At 37.8% G+C, this 20,988-nt stretch overlaps 1 protein-coding gene and 1 long non-coding RNA gene across 6 annotated transcripts in view; one reads left to right on the top strand and one right to left on the bottom strand.

Annotated features, from left to right (window-relative positions):
- LOC120367770 (uncharacterized) overlaps nucleotides 1-20,988 on the top strand; it is an 82,713-nt gene that overhangs the window by 13,126 nt on the left and 48,599 nt on the right. The gene's annotated exons all lie outside the window — the stretch shown is intronic.
- Nucleotides 6,623-11,251, bottom strand: LOC120367750 (actin, cytoplasmic 1-like). The gene is made up of 3 exons (XM_074396959.1): nucleotides 11,171-11,251; nucleotides 9,821-9,986; nucleotides 6,623-9,514 (listed from the first exon to the last, which is right to left on the bottom strand). The coding sequence occupies exons 2-3, from the start codon at nucleotides 9,859-9,861 to the stop codon at nucleotides 8,275-8,277; spliced, it is 1,281 nt and encodes a 426-aa protein (XP_074253060.1). The 5' UTR covers nucleotides 9,862-9,986; nucleotides 11,171-11,251; the 3' UTR covers nucleotides 6,623-8,274.

Here is a 20,988-nt window from a genome sequence, read left to right as displayed (position 1 = left end):
AACAGAGAGACCCTACCTGATTTTAATTAATGAGAATTATTGGTCATGGACAAAGTTTTCCTATCATTGGCTGCCCTTGGATCAGGTGGCTATTTTGACCTAATCAGCTATGGCTAGGGCGAGCTGGTTCAGAATAAGTTTAAATATGTGTAAAGAACAACAAGGACTGATTCCCTCTGTAGAAATTCTGGGTATAAAAAAGAATGGGGAAAGCTGGCTTTCTGGGGCTGGGGCTGTCCAGCATGCCTCAAACTACAAACGTTAATATTTACTATGTGTTAGAGAGATACAGTGTAGGGTGTAAATATAAGACCCTATCCTTGCTGTCATATAGCTTACAAACTAGAGGAGTAGGCAAGCAGACCGAATACGGAGAAATGGTTTTGCTGGATTTGAACACCTTGTGCCATGGGAACATGCAGAGACAAACACTCAGTCTGGACTGGGATTGTGAAATAACCTCCATCTTGACAGAGGTTGCTCTGTTCTGAGGATATGCTAAAGAGAAGAAGTTCTTTTTTTTTTTTTTTTTTTTTTTTTTTTTTTTTTTTGGAGACAGAGTTTTGCTCTTGTTGCCCAGTCTGGAGTGCAATGGCGCGATCTCGGCTCACCGCAACCTCCGCCTCCTGGGCTCAGGCAATTCTCTTGCCTCAGCCTCCTGAGTAGCTGGGATTACAGGCACATGCCACCATGCCCAGCTGATTTTTTGTGTTTTTAGTAGTGACGGGGTTTCACCATGTTGACCAGGATGGTCTCGATCTCTTGACCTCGTGATCCACCCGCCTCAGCCTCCCAAAGTGCTGGGATTACAGGCTTGAGCCACCGCGCCCGGCGAAGAGAAGAAGTTCTATGTCACATTTATGTCCTTTAGTATTGTTTTTTTAAAAAATGTACCTTGTTAAAAGTTTCTAAAATAAAACCAACAAATGGCATTGAACATATACTCCTATACCTAAGGGACATTTTGTTTTCAAGTTTGGGAAGATTACTGCTCTTTGACTTTCAGGTGTTTTCTTCAGTGAGTATGTTTGAAAAGAACCCAGTTAACTCTACCTGTCATCTGAGAGATGTGGCTTTGAAACTGAGCTGACATTTAGGGAGCACTTCCTTGCCTGCCCTCCTTCAGAATTCTGCTCCATCTTCACAGCAGTCCTACTACCAATTGTTTAAGCTCCCTCTGTCACTTCTGGTAAACTTGATTACATGGCAGAGAGGACTTCTTGCAATCCTTCATTCTAATGGAAACTTCAGTGAACACATACATGGATGAGAGAAGCCCTCTGGAACACTGTGCTTATCCATGACTATTGATTTGTACCATTTGCTCCTAACTTTCATCTTCTGCCACTGTCTTACTTATTCTTCTTTTCCAGTCAGTTCTCCAGTAAAGTCTGTTCCAGAAAATAGCCTGAAGGCTTGTCATTGGGCCTGAAGGCAATTTATACCACTGTGCATATTAGCACATACTGAGTGAAAGTATAACCCTACTCTAGGTGACCATCCAATGCTGAAGGTTATGATGCTATTCTTGGTATTTTGATTCAGACCCAATATGAGCCTAAGAATTTGTATCCATTTGAGGAAATTCTTAATGACCAAAATATCTCTCCCAGTAGTGTTCATCATTAAATACTTACTGCCTGACACATAGCCCTTTTTATTTTTTGTTCAATGAATGAAAGCAGTTCTAGTGGATCGGTTCAAGGGGAGTCTTTGTATTAACTTTGTTTTGTATGGAGTTTGGAACTGAAGAAGCATTTAATAATTATCATTTTAAAGTGCAGAATATGGTATGTCAGCCCTTTCTGGAACACTGTCTAGACACTGAAATGCAGTGAAGAGACTGCATTGGAAACTTCTGAAAGAGTCTGTATTCTTAGCCAGTAGATGGCATTCTTATGCTATAGTTTCGAGAAAGCAAGTAGCAAAAGGTAAAGAAGCACTTTATAATGTTGAAGTGACCATCTGACTCATTTTTTCTCCCCGTCCCCACTCTCTCTCTTCCATTCTATCCCAGGCAACTATCTTTTTCATCCATTCATGTCTCTTTAGGTGCCAAGAGATGCCTTGCTACTATTCTCTGTAATTTCTCATGGAAAATATCTTTTGTACTAAATAATAGACTATGGAAATAGGACCACCCCATAATTTTCAGGGCTCTGTGTAAAATGAAGTGCAGAACTTGTTCAAAAAGCATTGAGAATTTTAGGACAGTACAGAAGATCATTAAACAGAGCACAGGACCCTTTGAGCCTGCACAAGACATACACCCATGAAACCTGCCACACTTTGTAATGTAAATATTTTTTTCTTCCCATCCTACCTTCCATTATTCTAATGCCCTGTTCCCTGTGACCCACACCCAAAGGGCTGCTTAAAAAAGGAAGGAATCACCAAATGTTATTCAGACATCATAGAATCTTAGCACCGAAAGAAAATTTAGAGATGTAGTTCAATCCTCTCATTTTGAAGATGATTGAACTACATTCCAAAGAGATGAAGAAACTCTCCCAAAGTCCCCAGCTACTTATGTCACAGGCTAGACTGGAACTAAGTGTTCTCATCTACCAGGCCAAGGCTCACTCTCTCATGCAGACTCCATGAGAGGTATTTTAAGAAAAGAGTTTTCCCATCTGCTCAGGATATACTTTGCCCGAGTTTTCTCTACAGGAGAATGGTACATGTTTGTGTTACATTTAAATACCAGCTATATGCTAGGTGTTACACTAGGTGTCTTAAACATAATACCTTAATTAGCAACAGTCTCAGAAAATCATTACATTTTCTCCATTTTTCAAGTAAGAAAAATGGAGAATCAGAACTTGAATTTTAGTCAGCAAATGGGAAGGTAAGAATTTGGGGAAGTCAGTGATTCTAAAACCTATTCTCTTTCACCACACCATTCCTGAATTTTAGGAAGGCTGAGTCAGCTTGTGTTTCCTGAACATTGGTCTTGTTTTTGGTCAGCTCAGGGTGATCTTGGGGTCTCTTTCCAGGCTGTCTATGTTCTTCAGATTTATCAGGTTTGCTACTGCCTTGGTGTCTTATCTCCAGGGTGTTTCCTCCGCTTGAAACCCTCTTCCTCAGGTATTTCATGGAAAACAAGATCACCTGTCAAATAGGTAATGGGGGTTCTGCTCGTATAGGGTTTCACAGGGCATTGTAAGAACATTGGCTTTTTTCTCTGTGTGAAATGGGAGCCATTGCAGCAGTTTGAGCAGAGAAGTGATGTAACCAGATTTAGATTTTTAAAGGATCCTTCTGGCTGCTGTGTTGAAAAAGTGACTAAAGGGGTCAGATTAGGGAAGGTAGAAGTTTGGAGGCTTTTTAGGGAGTTATGACAGTAATCCAGGAGAAAGATAATGGTGTCTCATACTAAGGTGATAGCAGTGGAAGTAATGGGAAATGGTTGGTTTCTGTAGTTATATGTGTATGTAATTTTATATTTTTACCTATTTGTTATGGAAAATCTCAAAAACATTCAAAAGCACAGACATGAGTATAATGGATTCCCATGTTCCTAATCAGCGAACCTATCATGTGTTATTATGTGTCAGGCACTTTGCAACAGCTGCAAGAATTGCCAACTTGTACCAATCTTCCTCCCCAACCCTAGACTGAGGAGAAAGCAGTTCCCATATTTCATGTGTAAATATTTCAGCTTCTACTACTCCAGCTGCTTCTGACTGCCCCAACATTCTGGTATCCGCCTTATTGTTTCTGTTTGTTCACGTTTCATGTATTCATTACTTCGACTTATTGTCTGCCCTATATGTCCTCTGTAAACCTTTTTCCTTCCTATCAGCTACAAACTGTGTACTTCTCAAATTCACACTTGCTAAAAAGAGGTTCTTGTAGGGTCGGTCAGTTGTTATTTTCATGATCTGGCCAAATTGTGGTAGATTGGGTGCTGTTGGTTCAGGAACCCTCTTTTGGCCAAACAGGTTTTTGTAATGACAAGGTTAATTTTCTCAAAAAAGGATTATTGAAATGGAAGTTGCTTAACAAATAATAGGCTGCTCTCCAATACTAATAAATAGTGGAAATTTAATACTATAAAGACATAAGTTGTGAAAAAAGTAAGACTGCAATGAGACTAGAAATAGATGTGTCTAACCACTGAACATTATTATTTTACAGTCTGACCTGACTCATTTAGAGTGCTATTTTTGGGTGCCACTGAGGAATTTAGGACATTTTTTTCTTAATATATTTTTGTTTATAACAGGCTAAATGATAGCATAGATGATAATCATCTAGACTGGAAGTCAAGACCTACATTTAATTCTTCTGTTCATCATTGACTTTGCATAGTATTAGGCTAAAAAACTTCCTTATGCCTTTGTCTCCCTCAAATGATTAATACCTGCCTTTTCCTGATTCGTGTATGGTAGACAGATAAGATTAGAGGGTTAAAAGTACATTGAGCTTTTATGAAGAGAAGCATGTGAAAATTTAATTACTATTTCCTGTGTCAACATTTTTATGAAATTATAAAATGAACATAGATTTAAGGGTTTTTGTATAAATTTAAGGAGGACAAGTATAGTTTTGTTACATGGATATATTGCATAGTGGTAAAGTCTGGGCAGTAACCATCAACCCCCGAATAATGTGCATTGTACTCATTAAGTAAATTCTCATCCCTCGCCCCACCCCCACCCCTGGCTGACCCTCCAACCCTTTCAGGTCTCCAGTGTATACTATTCTAAACTCTGTGTCCATGTATATACATTATTTAGCTCCCACTTAAAAGTGAGAACATTCAGCATTCAACTTTCAAAGGTTACATACTCTCTAATCTATTCATTTTCATCAGGTACTCAAACTTTTCTTTCTACATTTTAATGTATGTGTCATGTGTGTATACTTAGAAACCGTGTATGATATGTAGTAAGAACTATGTAAATGTTAAGCTGTTGTCTGCATCAGTGTGAAAAATAATTTGTCAAAAGTCCATAGAGTTAGAAATGCTTAAACATTTGACCCCTCCCTCCATCCCCTAACATATACCCTGCTTTGAAGCACACAAAATAGTACATCCTGTGAAAATATGAATAAAAGTACATTTTCTGAGCCCTGGAAAATTGGCAATGTATGTGTTTATGTCAAAAGAAATACAGCAACAGCAAAAAAGAAAATCAGCAATGTATGTGTTTATATGAAAAAAAATACAAGAACAAAAAAGAAGGGGGTTGTTAAAAAGTGCATTGGTCATTATATCTCCATTGTTCTCAGAGACCAGTTAGTAGACAGGCTGCATCAAAATCAGCAGGAAATTTTCACGAATTCTTGGTTCTACTAGAGATTCTGATATAGTAGAATAACAGTGGAGATTAAGAATACAGAAATTGTTGAAGTTTCTCAGATGATCCTGATTTTCAGCCAGGTCTGGGAATTACTGATGTATAGAAAAATATAATACAGTTTTTAATTTAACTCAGTATGTTAGTTATTTCTGGGAATCACTAATGTGTAGAAAAATGTAATATAATACTTAACTTAGTGCATCATTTATTTCCCATCATCCTAATCAAAGTGGTATGTATTGGGAAATAACTACCCCCAGGAAAGCAGACTGGAAGTACATCTATCAAAATCAGAATGGCAATTATATCTGGATTATGAGTTTATGGAAATATTTATTTTACATTTATGTTTCTTATTTCTAAGATTTCTGGTTGAGCATATATTGTTTTTATAATAGTAGATATTCACAATCAGTGCAAGAAATTTATTCATTATCAGTGCACGAGTTTAAAGACTCATATTCAGCCTATGGTTTTAGTTTATCAAATGTAAAGAAAAATAAATTTGGGAGGCTGAGGCAGGAGGATCACTTGATGCCAGGAGTTCAAGACCAGCCTGGGCAATATAGCAAGACCCCATCTCTAAAAAAATAAAAACAAGACAAAAAAATTAGCTGAGTATGGTGGTATATAACCATGGTGATATATACTCAGGCAGGAAGATTGCCTGAGTCCAGGAATTTGAGATTACAATGAGCTATGATCTCTCCACTGCATTCCAGCCTGAGTGACAGAGTAAGACCCTCTCTCTACCAAAACAATCTGTCAATTAATATTCACATACTTTTTCTTTTAAAAGGCAAGGCTACATATAAAGCAGCATGGGAACAATATTTATTTCTGCTTTTAAAATGTCACAAATTCTTTTAGTAAATATTTATCTTAGAGAATATAAAGCAAATTAAATCCTAATTAGTTTATACTTCTTTTGCTTTGGCAAGAATGGAAATATACCAATGTTTATAAAAGGACCAATCAGTCAGCAACCTTATACTTGATGGGGAGAGAGAAACAGTTCTGGTACAATGTAGATCTTCTGTCCAATTTGTATTTTTGGCTGTGCTCTGAGAATAATGCTCAATCCTTTTTAAAGATTCTTTTGGCTTCTACTCCTTTATATACATAAATCTAAAAGGTGTTAAGAAACAGAAAAATTTACCATAAGCTTTACATCTAAATTAAATGTTAATTAAGTAGAAAATTAAGAAAAAGTTTTAAGACATTAAGAAATAGTATCATCTTAGTTTTAAATGAGTTTATACAATTTTTTTGTAGTTGATAGCAACATTTTATTCAGATATAGGATACAGCCATTTAAAAATACATGTTGGTTTGTAGTCATTTACATTTTCAGTTAAAATAGGTATTAGCTATTTGACATATATTTAAGTTCTCTTTAGTAAATAGGCATCAGAAAATAGTTATACAATATTTTTAAAATCAGAAAGATTTACGAGAAAAGAAGTAGTCTGTTTACTGGAGATGTAGCTCAGCAGTGACAAAAGTTATTGTTATGTAGTCATATTTGCCTTTGGAAAATGGCTATAAATTTTGCAACTCACCTGGACTAGTTCACCGCCTATAATTTCTCTGACAGTATTCAGTTCTTTTCCATTTTCTATCCTTTTGAATTTTCCAGTAAGTTTATTTCCCTCAAGGGTCCAAATACCCTACATATTAATTATAATAATAATGGCACTTTTAAACATGTTAGACCCTGTTGTGAGTTCTGTAGACACGTTTATATTTAATCTCCGTGGTAACCCTATGAAACTGAAACTGTTATCTCTACAGAAGAGGAGACTGTAAAATGGCATAGTAATTCACCTAAAGTCACAGAGTCGGGATTGAACCTAGGCCATTAGGCTACAGAGTATTGCAAAGTACTACAGAGTAGTACAGGTAACCATTATGCTTGTTTTCTTCAGTAATTTCCATATGCTGAATTTCAAGGCAGATGAACAGGACTTCTTTCTGAATCGTTCATGTTATGTGTCCAGAAACATAGTCTTGGTTAAAATTAGTTTCATGGAGAGGTTAACAACTCTGTGCTTGGTTTTAATTTGTGTGATTGTAAAGCTAAATAAAGAAAGGCATAACTAATAGGCAATACATTACAGCAGTTAAATTGTCATTACAAACGTGATTTAAATAGAAAAATTCTGAGGCTAAAAAAATGTTTTTAAAAAATGTTTGAAAATGATGACTTTCTAAAATGTGTTCTCTTAAACATGAAGAGGTACACTCCCAATGACCTGCAGTACGTTAAACCTTTCCATTTGGTAACTCACTCAGTTGTTCATTGATTCTTTTCTTTTAGTATTTCAACATATTATGTGGCTATTACAGTTAAGTTACATAACTCGAAAAGCTTCTGTTGCTGTACTTTTTTTTTTTTTTTAAGTTGTGCACTTTTATTTAACTCGTCTCAAGTCGGTGTACAGGTAAGCCCTAGCTGGCTCCACCCACTCCCAGGGAGACCAAAAGCCTTCATACATCTCAAATTGAGGAACAAAAGTGGGGTAGCCACAGAGGCTAAAATCTTTCAAAATAAAACAAAATTAAAAAATACTGAGGCGAAATTTAAAAATTGTTTTTATGACATAATTTACACAAAAACAATGCTGTTATCTCCCTTGTATGGACATGGGAGAGGACTGGGCCATTCTCCTTAGAGAGAAGTGGGGTGGCTTTTGGGAGGACAAGGGAATTCCTGTAACGATGCATCTCATGATACTGGGAATGACTATTAGAAAAAAGAACAGTGTACAAAGTTCTCGGCCACATTGTAGAACTTTTGGGGATGCTTGCTCCAGCTGACTACTGTCACCTTCACCATTCCAGTTTTTAAATCCTGAGTCAAGTCAAGCTAAAACAAAACAAAACAAAACAACAAATAAAGTCATGCCAATCTCATCTTGTTTGCTGGGCAAGTTAGGTTTTGTCAAGAAAGGGTGTAATGCAACTAAGCCACAGTCCGACTGGAGCGTCGTCGTCGTTTGCGGTGGACGATGGAGGGGCCAAACTCGTCATACTCCTGCTTGCTGATCCACATCTGCTGGAAGGTGGGCAGCGAGGCCAGGATGGAGCCGCCGATCCACACGGCGTACTTGGGCTCAGGAGGAGCAGAGACCTCGATCTTCATGCTGCGGGGCGCCAGGGCCGTGATCTCCTTCTGCATCCTGTCAGCCATGCCAGGGTACATGGTGCTGCCACCAGACAGCACTATGTTGGCGTACAGGTCTTCGTGGATGTCCACATCACACTTCCTGATGCAGTGGAAAGTAGTTTCGTGGATGCCGTAAGATGCCATGTTCAGGAGGGAAGGCTGGAAGAGCACCTCAGGGCAACGGAACCGCTCGTTGCCGATGGTAATGACCTGGCCGTCGGGCAGCTCGTAGCTCTTCTCCAGGGTGGAGAGGGAGCCTGCCACGGCCATTTCCACATCAAAGTCCGGGGCGACGTAGCACAGCTTCTCCTTGATGTCATATACCGTTTCCCGCCCAGCTGTGGTGATGCAGCTGTAGCCACGGTCGGTGAGGATCTTCGTGAGGTAGTCAGTCAGGTCCCGGCCAGCCAGGTCCAGACGCAGGATGGCGCCAGGAAGAGCACACCCCTCATAGGTGGGCACAGCGTGGGTGACCCCATCACCGGAGTCGATCACAATGCCAGTGACGCGGCCAGAGGCGTACAGGGACAGCTCGGCCTGGTTGGCTACATACGTGCCTGGGGTGTTGAAGGTCTCAAACATGATCTGGACCATCTTTTCTTGGTTGGCTTTGGGGTTCAGGGGGGCCTCAGTCAGCAGCATGGGGTGCTCCTCAGGAGCCACACACAGCTGGTTGTAGAAAATGTGGTGCCAGATCTTCTCCATGTTGTCCCAGTTGGTGACAATGCCACGCTTGATGGGGTACTTCAGGGTCAGGATGTCTCTTTTGCTCTGGGCCTCATCACCCACATAGTAGTCCTTCTGACCCATGTCCACCAGCAAGCCCTGGTGCCTGGGGCGCCCTACAACGGAAGGGAAGTTGGCCCGGGGGGCATCGTCACCCGCAAAGCCGGCCTTGCACATGCCAGAGCCATTGTCAACGACGACTGCAGTGATATCGTCGTCCATGGTGAGCTGGTGGTGGCTGTGGACGGGCTGCAGAGCGGTGAGGGCAAGGCTTTGTGCTTGCAGGGCAGACGTGGTCTCCGCCCTGTTGCTGTAGTGTTTAAAAACAAAGTTTTAAAGTTCTTTATGAATAGGTCTATACTCAGTCATTCAAAGGTATTTTTATAATTCTTATATTGTTCAATTCAGATTCTTCACAGATATGTATAAAAATAAAAGCATAACATTTAAATACCCTGCCAATTTGGGCAGTACATAACATGGACAAACTTCACTGGCTTCTTCAGTAAATGAAGGAGACCTGCATTAATTAAACTATCAAATGAAATAGGGCAGAGATCATTTCAGTACTGGGTAGAAAAGTCAAGAATGCATTACTCATAAAAAAAGTTCTTACAGAGAATTCAGTTTCATCTGCAAGGTTGTAATTAAAGGCATCACCAAGTTCAAAAACAACTTCAATGTTTCTAAAAGTGCTTGATTCTTTGAATTATTTCCTTCTTGTGTAATTGTCAGTTTTGAATTGTCATGAGCTGCAAGCTTCCTTTTCACTGTATTAACACCTACAAAAGATAAGGCAATGGAGAAAATAAAGTCAAATGCCATAGGAAGTGTTTATTTTTCCAAGTTATGTTTTGTTTGCTTATTTTTGAGGGTGGGAAGAAAACTCAGTAGCATTGCCTTTGCACCCAGAGCATTCAGATTGCTTCTACAGAAGTTCAGGTTCAGTCAGATCAAGAAAACTGATTAAAGTTGTTTCTCCAAAACTTGAGAAAAATTAAGTAGTGTACAGAATTACAGAATCTTAGAGCTGAGCAACTTTAATAAGATTAACAAACTGTTCATTTCAGTGTTAAGTAAATCAAATTCTAGAAATGTCAAATGAAGGATTAAAACGTATACTCATGTTTATAAGGAAGCACATCTTTAATTCCATATATACAGTATTCTTTTTTTCTTAAATTCCCCTTTGTTTTTCATAGTGGCTTTAAAATTTTGAACTTTATAATTCTCTTTTTTTTTCTTGTGGCATTTCTGACTGACACAAAAACGAGCAAATTAGCAAATATACTCAAAAATCACTGTAAGAATCTACAACTTTTATAAATTTGAACTTAGAAATCCTAAACTGTAGGCTCTAATTGATGCAACTTTTCTTTTGGGAAAATGACATGAATTTGTTTGGCTATCTTGTGTAGTATATGGGCTACCAGAGTATTGGTATCAATTTAAAAATCAGTTAAATTAAAGCCCCCTGAAGAAAATACATAGCCTCTCAACATTATTCCATGACTTTTATAAGTTTGAAGAAATGAGATTTAAGTCTAACTTATTCGGAGCTGTAAATTTTAAGAGACTTTTTCCCATTACTTTCTTATATGGTCTTGGCTTTTGCATCCCCTAGAACTGAATGTTTTTAAATCTAGAAGTTATCATTACATGCCACCGTTTTCTTATTGTAAACAACAAAAAAGTCATTTTTCAGTTAAAGAGTAAAGGAAACATATCTGGATCTTTTTGGTGTGTTTCAGAGAACAGCACTCAAAGAATCTTGTCTTCCATTAGTAAGATAGTAGATTCTTCCTAATAAAAGAAGTGAGAATATGGTTTCCCTACTCTGAGCATCTTCTGGATCCTCACTACCATATCAGAAGCTATCCCTAAGCCCAGACATTTAGGAATTAGAAAGAAAAGTGTTTGTAAGAAGGCAAAGAATGAGCAACAAAGAAATAAACTCTTTACCCACTTTTTCCATGAACTTGTCATAGTTTTTACTCTGGTCTACCTTCCACTTGCTGTCAAACGTGATGATGTCAGTTGAGTCAGCCTCCAGGCACTTAGAGATTCAGGTCTGTCCTTGGGCGAGAATTTATTCTATTTCTTATCTTAGAACCAACTTCATACTGTGACATGGAAGTTTAAAGTTCAGAGATCACTTAACTACTCTATGTCAAACAATTTTAAATATCTTTCTGTACATTCTTGAGATTTCTGAAATTAAACTGAATTAAAACATGAACAGCATCCTTATTCTGTCTTAAACTACAATTTGTGGGCATACTTATTTCAAGATTTAGAATGCATGCTGTCTGAAGATTGTTTTTCTAAGTTCAAAGGGCACACTACATTGGAGCGAATGTAATTTATAGCATATAGCAAATAACATCTGGGAAATGAAAGCATGACCTATCCCTTTTTCACAACAGCAATTATCTTACAGTTGAAAAGTTAAAGTTAATAAAATGTGTTTTCTACCATGTCTTTTTGCACTGTGTTTAGAATTGCCAAGAGTTGGGATAAATATCTGGCACTTTGTACAGTGCACAACACCCAATAAGTGCTCATTGATTTTTGTCTTGATTTTGAATGGTGATAGGCCACTGAGCAAAATTTCAAGAGGTATCAGTGTGGCTGGATAGTATAAAAACTCACATAAAAGAAAGAATGAGCTTTAAACATCTGCCATGTGCAAACAGAACAAGAGCCAGTTTTAACTATGCCATTAAGTAAAACCACTCCTTCGTTTTACTCTCAGTGCCTCTCATCCCCAAACCCAGTAGAGTCAGAAGCGACAGCTCAACATGTATGTGAGGTCAGGGACTAGAGGGTAGCTAGAAAGGTACAAAGAAAAGGTCACCATGTCTCTCCTTTCCCTACTTCTGGCTGCCAACCTGGAACAGGCCAAGCTGGGGGAGGAAACTTGGTGTGAAGTAAGAGTTTTGATTACTGGTCTTAAGATGTTTATTACTAAAATAAGTCTATTATTGTGGCTGAATGTGACCAGATAACATCTTATTAACATAGTATGAGAGTTAGAATGCATGTTGTGTGAAGATTGTTTTTCTAAGTTCAAAGGGCATACTATGTTGAAAGTCAGGAAAGAAGCTCTAGGGCTTGCCCAAGATATTACTTAGGGTCAGGGGAAGACATATCTAACAGATTTGAATAGAACATAGGGAAACAGAATCTTGGTTTTTAAATTTTGATATTATTATATATTTTAATTTTTAAAAATCTTTTAAACACTTTTGTATTGTTTGATTTTTTTTTATTTTGAGTTGCCAACTTTTTATTTTATTAGGTAAGCACATTAAAAAGCAAACTATCTTCTATTAGCTCTATTATTTCATTAAAAAAGGAAAGGAGTTGCTGGTGCACTGGCTCTTGCCTGTAATCCCAGCTACTAGGCTGAGGCAGGAGAATCACTTGAGGCCAGGAGTTTGAGAACAGCAGTTTGAGACCAGCCTGAGCAACATAGCAAGAGCCTGGCTTTAAAAATTATAATAAAATAAATTAGCCAGATGTAATGGAATATTCCTGTAGTCCCAGCTACTTGGGAAGCTAAGGCAGGAGGATCTCTTGAGGCCAAGAGTTTGAGATTGCAACAAGTTGTGATCATGCCAGTGCACTCCAGCCTGGGCAACAGAGAGACCCCATCTCTAAAAAATAAATAAATAATCTTTTAATGTCAAAAAGGGAAAGAAAAAGAGACACACATACATACTCATGTGTTGGGGACAAAGGTCATTATGCAAAGTTGTTTATGTTCATAATTTAAGCTTTACTTCAAAACTGGGTGCATTGTGATTTTTTTCTCTTTTTGTCAATGATTTAATACCTTATCATTTGGAAACCATTAACCTAATATACTTTCAGCTTGGAGGGAAGTAGAAAAGTTTGTTTAAAACTTAAGACTAAAGAGTCTCTCAGGTAGTCAACTGCTTATGGTGATTTGTCAACTCAGAAGCCTATGGATGATGAATCCAGTCTTTCTTTCTAGGTCAGAAAAATGGGTATATCTGGTCACTGAAATAGAAATGTGTTACAGTGAAAAGAATATGTGTTTTAGAAACAAAACCCATTGACAGGTTTCAGTACTGACTAAACACCACATTACTCTGCATGATCTTTGTCAGATTACGCAACTCTCTGAGCCTCAGTTTTCTCATCAATAAATTAAAGATGTTAATAATAACTCTGTGTGTGTGTGTGTGTGTGTGTGTGTGTGTGTGTGTGTGTGTGTATAATGGGCATAATTATTTCAAGAGTTAGAATGCATGTTGTCTGAAGATTGTTTTTCTAAATTCAAAGGGCATACTATGTTGAAGCTAAAGTAATTTATAGCATATATCAAATAACATCTTGGAAATGAAACCATGACCTATCCCTTTTTCACAACAGCAATTATCTTGTAAAGTAAAACTTTATGATAAAATAGTTAATTTTTTAAAGGTCAAAATGGAAATTTAAAAATAATCAATTTTTTAAATGTCACAATAGCAATTATCTTGTAAAGTAAACCTTTATGATAAATAATTTTATCAAAATCATTTATTTTGATAAAATTCCATAAAGCACCCACCTGAACAACTTACGGATCTCAACTTAGAGAAACCTTTGTTTCCTTCCTAATTCACTGAGAAAGGAAATCGGCAGCAATGACGATATTTTAGAAGCATGCTGGGTCTCAAACCACTATTTTGGTAAGAAAATCCATGTCATCTGGTGTTTATGAGAAAGTCACCTAAAAGTTACTTAGGTATTTTGTGACTTGCACTAGTGATCAACTTGGGACTGGGTATGCCTTGGGTTTGCCTGCTAAGGATATTATTACACAGTATCACCCTCTGGGATTATATCTTTCTACCATGTAGTCTCGCAGCAATTAAAATGAAAGTGCCTGGCTCAAGAAGGAAGGCTGGCAAGAAGAAACCAAAATGGCTTCTTATCATTTTCACCATGACCTCACCCTGTCTCATGGCCATTTTAAGCTTCTCAGAAGGATCCAAATAGGATCAATTTAAAGCAAATAGGACTTGGGCTTATACAAGCCGGCTAACAAAAATAAGCATGTTAAGCTTTCAGTCTTAAAGTTGTCAGTGGCATTGACTTAATTTAACATTAGGTAGGAAATCCTGTTATTTCTGTAGAGTAGCATCATTAGCTTTTTTTTTCCGTAATGCTCAGATTACATATTTAACCTTACAGTTTTCCTTCTCCAGCTCCTCAGCTCTGTAGCTTGTCAGTTTTTATCACTTACCTGTAGTCTATCTAGAAAAGAATATACAGAACTTGTGTGCCAATTTCCCTACAGACCTTTTCTACTGATGATATGATTGAGCCAACAAGCTAAGGGCAAATCCAGCCCTCTCTTTGGCATTTTGATAATTTTGGGGACGCAAGTGGACTAAGTGTATGTGAGCATGTGGATACAGATGCTATTGAGGTAGAGTTATAGCTATGCCCTCGCTCTCTGGGCTCTGCAGTTAGCATAACCCACTCAGTAGTAGTTTGGAAGAAGTGGAAATCAGCAGAAACTTCTGTGGATCCCTATTTCATTCCTCCAAAGGGAAGTATAAACCAGTCATTAACATGGTTTACAAAGCCACTACTTAAGTCTCCCATCACTTTTTCCATTCCCTACCGTGTACTCTGAGATCTAGATCTATTAAACTTCTTGTAGTCCCCAATCCCCTGAATGTCCATGCCTCTGTTGCTTCAGGTCTTAGTTTAGATGCTGATTGCTCAAAGATTCTTGCCTCGAACTGCCAAGAGTGAGTGAGGCAACCCTCCTTCTCCCAGGTGTAATGACCTTCTAAAGATCTCAGAGTAGCTCATAAAAGAAAGAAACAGCTAATCCATCATAATCAAACGAATATTGTTATCATGAAGTCCAGTGACATCATTAGCAAGGGCAATAGAATGTTAAAATCTCAGCACAAAGGAATAATGTTTTAGAGATCACAAAAATCCGTTTACCCCATTGTAAAATAGGAGGGAGTGTTTATTTGTAGAGTATTATTCTTTATATATCCTTATTGTGAAATAGCATTTTAAGGTATATTCTAATCATCTCAGAATGTATATATCCTATTTTTAAAATCTCAAGTTGTTTAGCTTTTTACATGTATAAATGTAGAGGTCTCTATCAGAGCCATATGAGAGAAGGATTTGAGGGACAGATAGGAGGAGTAGCAGAAAAGTCTTAAGGTTACTGTCAAATCCTTAGCAGTGAATGGGGAATGAGAGAGAATTCTAAAGTTTGCTGACAAAGTTTATTTCATTCTGTTTTAATGAATAGCCTCTAAATTTTAGGAATATTATGACCTATTTAATTATGTTTTAAAGTTTGTGCCTTGGATGATTGGTTGGTTTTCTTTCAAAGAGATTATAAATGTACAGCAATGTGCAGGAGAATGTCTACCCTAGAGTAGTGAGTATGGCTTGCTAACTCTCATTAATAACACAACAGCCTAAGAAAATGGCCGTTTTAGAAGAATCATGTGTCCATTGAATGATCTTGCATGAAGGATTTGTGGCTTTTTGTTAGTAGCGTGAGTTTATCCCAAAAATGATGAGTCCCTTTCAAGCAATGTAGATCGGAGGTTGCTCATCTCCTGTGCCCCTCATAGAATAGGTAGAAAATGATGGGTTTGCATTATCACAGCTCCTTACTGCCACATCCAAACCATTATGTCTCTGCCTTTTGCAAAATAAAATGTTGTTTCTGCAGACCACTCCCATTTGAGAGTCTACTTTGTCATGTTATCTACCATCCACTCCCTCTGGCATTATCATCTACCTTCTGTCACTGAAAATCTTGGCACTTGCTTACCATCATCTGTGTCCCATCATCATCCTGGGTGACCTCAAAGTCCATGTGGATAAGCCACTTGTCAGCCTGGCTTCACAGCTCCTTAACCAACTCATATCTAGTGACCACAGGCTGATACTTCTACCTCTTGTTCTTTGTCTAATCCCTAGAATTCACATATTTTGACCCACTATTAGAACAGAGTAGGGTATTTTCCTAGTCTCCCACCTCTATCCTGCTGTCTTAGGCTGCTTTGGCAGGCTGTGGTAAGGGTCAGGCATTGCCCTGTATGCCCCCATGCAGGGCTGGGACTAGGGTGAAAGTAGTAATACATTTTATTTCAGTGCAAAATTTTAGGAAGTACCAGAAAACTGAGCAATCAAGATAAACACATTTTTTATTTATTTTTATTTTATTTTTAATTTTTTTTATTTTTTTTATTGCATTTTAGGTTTTGGGGTACATGTGATGAACATGCAAGATTGTTGCATAGGTACACACTTGGCAGTGTGGTTTGCTGCCTTCCGTTTGAGATGGAGCCTTGCTCTGTCTTCCAGGCTGGAGTGCAGTGGCACAATCTCAGCTTACTACTACAACTTCCACGTCCCAGGTTCAAGCAATTCTCCTGCCTTAGCCTCCCAAGTAGCTGTGATTACAGTCACATGCCACCATGCCCAGCTAATTTTTGTATTTCTGGTTGAGGCAGAGTTTCTCCACATTGGCCAGACTGGTCTCGAACTTGTGACCTCAGGTGATCTGCCAGCCTTGGCCTCCCAAAGTGTTGTGATTCCAGGTGTGAGCCACTGTGCCCAGCCAAGATAAACATACCTTAATACAATTCTTTAAAATAATTATTAATATGAAAAACCATGATGAACAAGATACCAAAAATTTATGTGTGAGATTGTGCAGGAAATCCTTATGGAGTTCAGTGACCATCTTGACATGTATTGCAGACAACTGCCATCACTGTTCCTTCACAGTACATTTATTTTTCAACTGAAATAATTTTCAAAAAAGTTATCTCAATTGCCATCATCTTTCATATCTATGTTGTGGGTATTAGAACTTAATATCAGTCACCATCCTTGAAATTTAGGCCCTCTAGTCCAACACTTCACTTTGAAATGTATTTTGCATATTGTTGTATCAGTCAAAATCTTTAATTTAAATTACAGCTATCCATTTATCTATCCATCCATCTATTCATCTATCCATCCATCCATCCATTTATTGAGTTTGTGTATGAAGGAGAAATAGAATCTTCAAATCCTAACGATTAATCCATTTTAGAGTTAAACTAATGACTATGAAATGGAAATGTTTACAGTTACAAAGGAAGTAGTAAGTTGGTGTGCCGCAACAAACAGGCCTGGAGCAAAAATTGTAAGTAAAATTAAAGGGAATCACAGTGCATTTTACTCTCATAATCACTGTTAGAAATGTCCCACTAAACATGTTATGTTACCAACATCTCTGTTATGCCCTCATCTTTACCTCTATAGATTTAACCTTTGTGAACTATTTGAAACAGCTTATTCCACAGCTTCTGGTCAATTTGTAGACAATGTAAGTAGAGACCTCCCTTCAGATATAGACTGATGTATCTGGTCTTGTTCAGAAAAAAATTAAGGACCTTCAAGCTACTGAATTGTCCATTCCTTTGTAAAATGTGATTTATTAACCTTCAGCTACCTTGGAGGTAGTTGTTGACAGAGCCCTATATTAAACTTCCTATTAAAGAATACAGATATGCATTGTATTATAGGCATAGGATTTTTTTTCAAAACCTTGAAAAACTTTTTTCAATTTTTTGAAAAAACTGTTCTATTAAAGGGGTAATAGAGTCAATAAATAATTGGTATCTGTTTAACTACCTTATGTAGAGCTATTGGCTCTAAGGATTTTGAAAGGATGACCATAATTCTCTAAAATAATTCAGGCACCTTTGGCCATTTGTGTAACCAGGTGCAAATTACCAGGTTTCCCAGTTTCTCCCTTGAGTCCAATGGTAATGTATTGTTCTGCAAAGTATACTCCAGTTGTCAGCTCTGTTTTCCTTGGTCAGTTGAATTAACCTCCTTTTTAAGTCTAGCCTATAGTGCGTTTGGCTTAATAATCAAAACTAACATACTAGCCACACAGTTGGGGATTTTATAGAACTGTTTCTGCTTGGGATACTGTAATTGGAATTTGAATTAATTGTAATCAGAAAAGCTTTCATACTTTATGATATGTGAACTCTGAAACCCCGACCGCCAAAATCTTACTATGTAAAAATGAGCCACATGCTAACAAAAAAAAAACAAAAAAAAAACATAAATCAAGTTTAATTTCATATCATGCTATTTTCCTAAAATATACTATCTAAAGAGTTATTGCAAATTAGTTCCTTCTGATTGGCAAATACCATATATAAACTGAATGACACCTGCCTTTCTGCAATGAAGGCCCAACTTTTTCAAATAACGATTTACAGCCCAATGACACAAGGGAGTCTATGGGTCCATTGCTGCAAATGAGCAGAAGATGGATGAAAATAAAAACATATTAAGAAGTCCACATTTCTAACAAACATCTTGCAAAGAATAAAATGGTAACTTAAGGAATGTGTATAAGTTTACTTAATATAAATTTCATGTGTTTAGGGCAAATAATACAATAAATACCCTTTTGACTACCTCCAATTTAAAAAGTAGACTAGTATAATAGAAGGCATATCTCCTTGGTTCTCCGTATTTGTAAAAGGCATGAATGGCTGCCTCCTCCAAGCACCTGAGATGATATGCCTCTGTGCACTCCTCTAGCCTTAGAAATATGTGTGTCTCCTGCAGGCAGGGCAAGCTGGAATTGCCAAGGAGGTAAGGCTACCAGGACCAACCCTCACCTAATAATGGGCAAAAGGCGGTGGATAAATATCCAAGCTCCCTGTCTTCAGGTAAGAAGACTTTGATATTTTATTAGATTGGTGCAAATGTAATTGCGGTTATACCATCTCCAAGAGGAAATAGTCTTCAAGTGAAATTGAGCTCCAGTTGTCCACAGTAATAACCCGCTTATTAACTTAGCCTGTATAGATTTACTTCCTTTCCATCTGTCTTCCATGCTTAGCAGTGAAACAAGTAGTTTACTAGTGTTTCCTGTGATAACCTCCTGAATAAACTACTTATGCTCAAATCCTCATGTTGGGGTTTTCTTCTGGAGGGATTGCCAAACTGTTGAAATTCCCTGTGCTCATCCGAGTCTCAGCTCTGTCTCTCCATCAACCAAGAATTACTGTTTTGGTTGTTTATGTTTATTGTTCCTTTCCTGTTTGTAATAGTTGTATAAATTCATTAAAAACATTAATAACTACAGTGGTTTGCTGTAACACGGTATATCTTCTCTCAGAATATAAAGCCCTTGGGGACTTTCCCTAGGGAGTCGGGGCCCTGGCCATTATGTGCTTCCCAAGCTGTGGCTGCTGCACCTAACATTTTCTTTCAGAATTGGGCAAGGAATTACTAAAAGATGCTCCAGTGGATCACCTGGGTACCAAACATATATCTTTCTGTACCCATTGTGGAACAGCAACTCTACCTTTTCCTGATGCTTTGAGTTAGTTGCTCTTGCCAGGATAGAGACTGTTTTCCTTGACCTTTCAGCACACAGACCCCAAAGTGACTGTGTAGCAATCACAGCTTAAGTTTAATGGAATTTCTACTGTGTCTGCTGAAGAAGCATTTCCTTCTGAAAAATAGGATTTCTACCACAGAGGCTGGAGTTGAGTGAGTGAGAAGTGATGACCAAAGGATAATTTCTTCTTTTACCCTTTGGTTTCCAGATCCATGTATTTCGTCTGTTGAGGATAGAGTACTGTATAGTGATTAGTTATATATATATATATATATATATATATATATATATATATATATATACTTCATCTTGGAGGATGCAGCCCTACCCTTGTCTCCAAACTTGCTCCTCAGCTGTCTCTTCAAAAGACCAGCTTCTGGGCCATGTGTCATGTCATAAATCCAGTGGATCTTATGATCATGTACCCAGGGGCGTACTGCTTTTGCTGTGAGTTCCTTGGTCTGATGTGATTTTGTGCAGGATTCCATGACAGTGGATCACACTTTGTAGCACCCAGATGCTGAGGCTTTGCTGGCAGGAAAGGAAACATCATACCCTCAAAATATGTCTGTTCGAGTCAAGCTTGATTGCAACGTTTTCTAGGGTCAGACAGGCCCAAGATAATCAATATGTCAGAGATCTCATCCAGGGATGGTATATCAGGAGCTCATTGTTGGTCTTGTTTAGACATTTGCCAGAGGCAGCATTGGATCAGCTTGAAGAGTGGGAGTCCATGGATCCATGCATAGCCTTCATCCCTCCATCATGACTGTTTATTCATGTGGCTTAGTTCTGTGCCAGACTGAAACTCTAACAGTCTAAGTAAGAGCCTGCCTTTCACAATATGAGTTGGATCTTTATTCCATACTACCCTTAGACCTGCCTTGATGCATGTTGGACTGATAAATTATTTTATTATCTTATTTATTGAGACCAGTTGTCACTCTGTCACCAGTCTGAGTGCAGTGGAAAATTCACAAATATGTGGAAACTTAACTCACTCTTAAAGAGTCATTCGAAAAGGATATCACAAAAGAAATTAGAAAATACTTTGGAGGCAAATGAAGAATAGATTGCAGTCAAGAAAATGTATAGCTACCAATGCCTACATTACAAGAGAAAGATTTCAAATCAACCTAACTTTACACCATAAGGAAATAGAAAAAGGAGAGTAGAGTAAATTCAAAGCTATCAGAAGACAGGAAACAATAAAGATTAGGGAAGAGATAAAAGAAATAGTGAATAGAAAACCTATAAAGGGAATCAGTGAAACCCAAAGTTGGTTATTTGAAAAGATCAACAAAATTGGCAAACCTTTAGCTACACGAAGAAAAAAGTGAGAATACACAAATAAT

The sequence above is a fragment of the Saimiri boliviensis genome, chromosome 3 (assembly GCF_048565385.1).
Source record: "Saimiri boliviensis isolate mSaiBol1 chromosome 3, mSaiBol1.pri, whole genome shotgun sequence".
NCBI classification, from domain to species: Eukaryota; Metazoa; Chordata; class Mammalia; order Primates; family Cebidae; genus Saimiri; species Saimiri boliviensis.
Note: the sequence above shows the minus strand (reverse complement) of the source record. Positions and strands in the feature narration are given on the sequence as shown.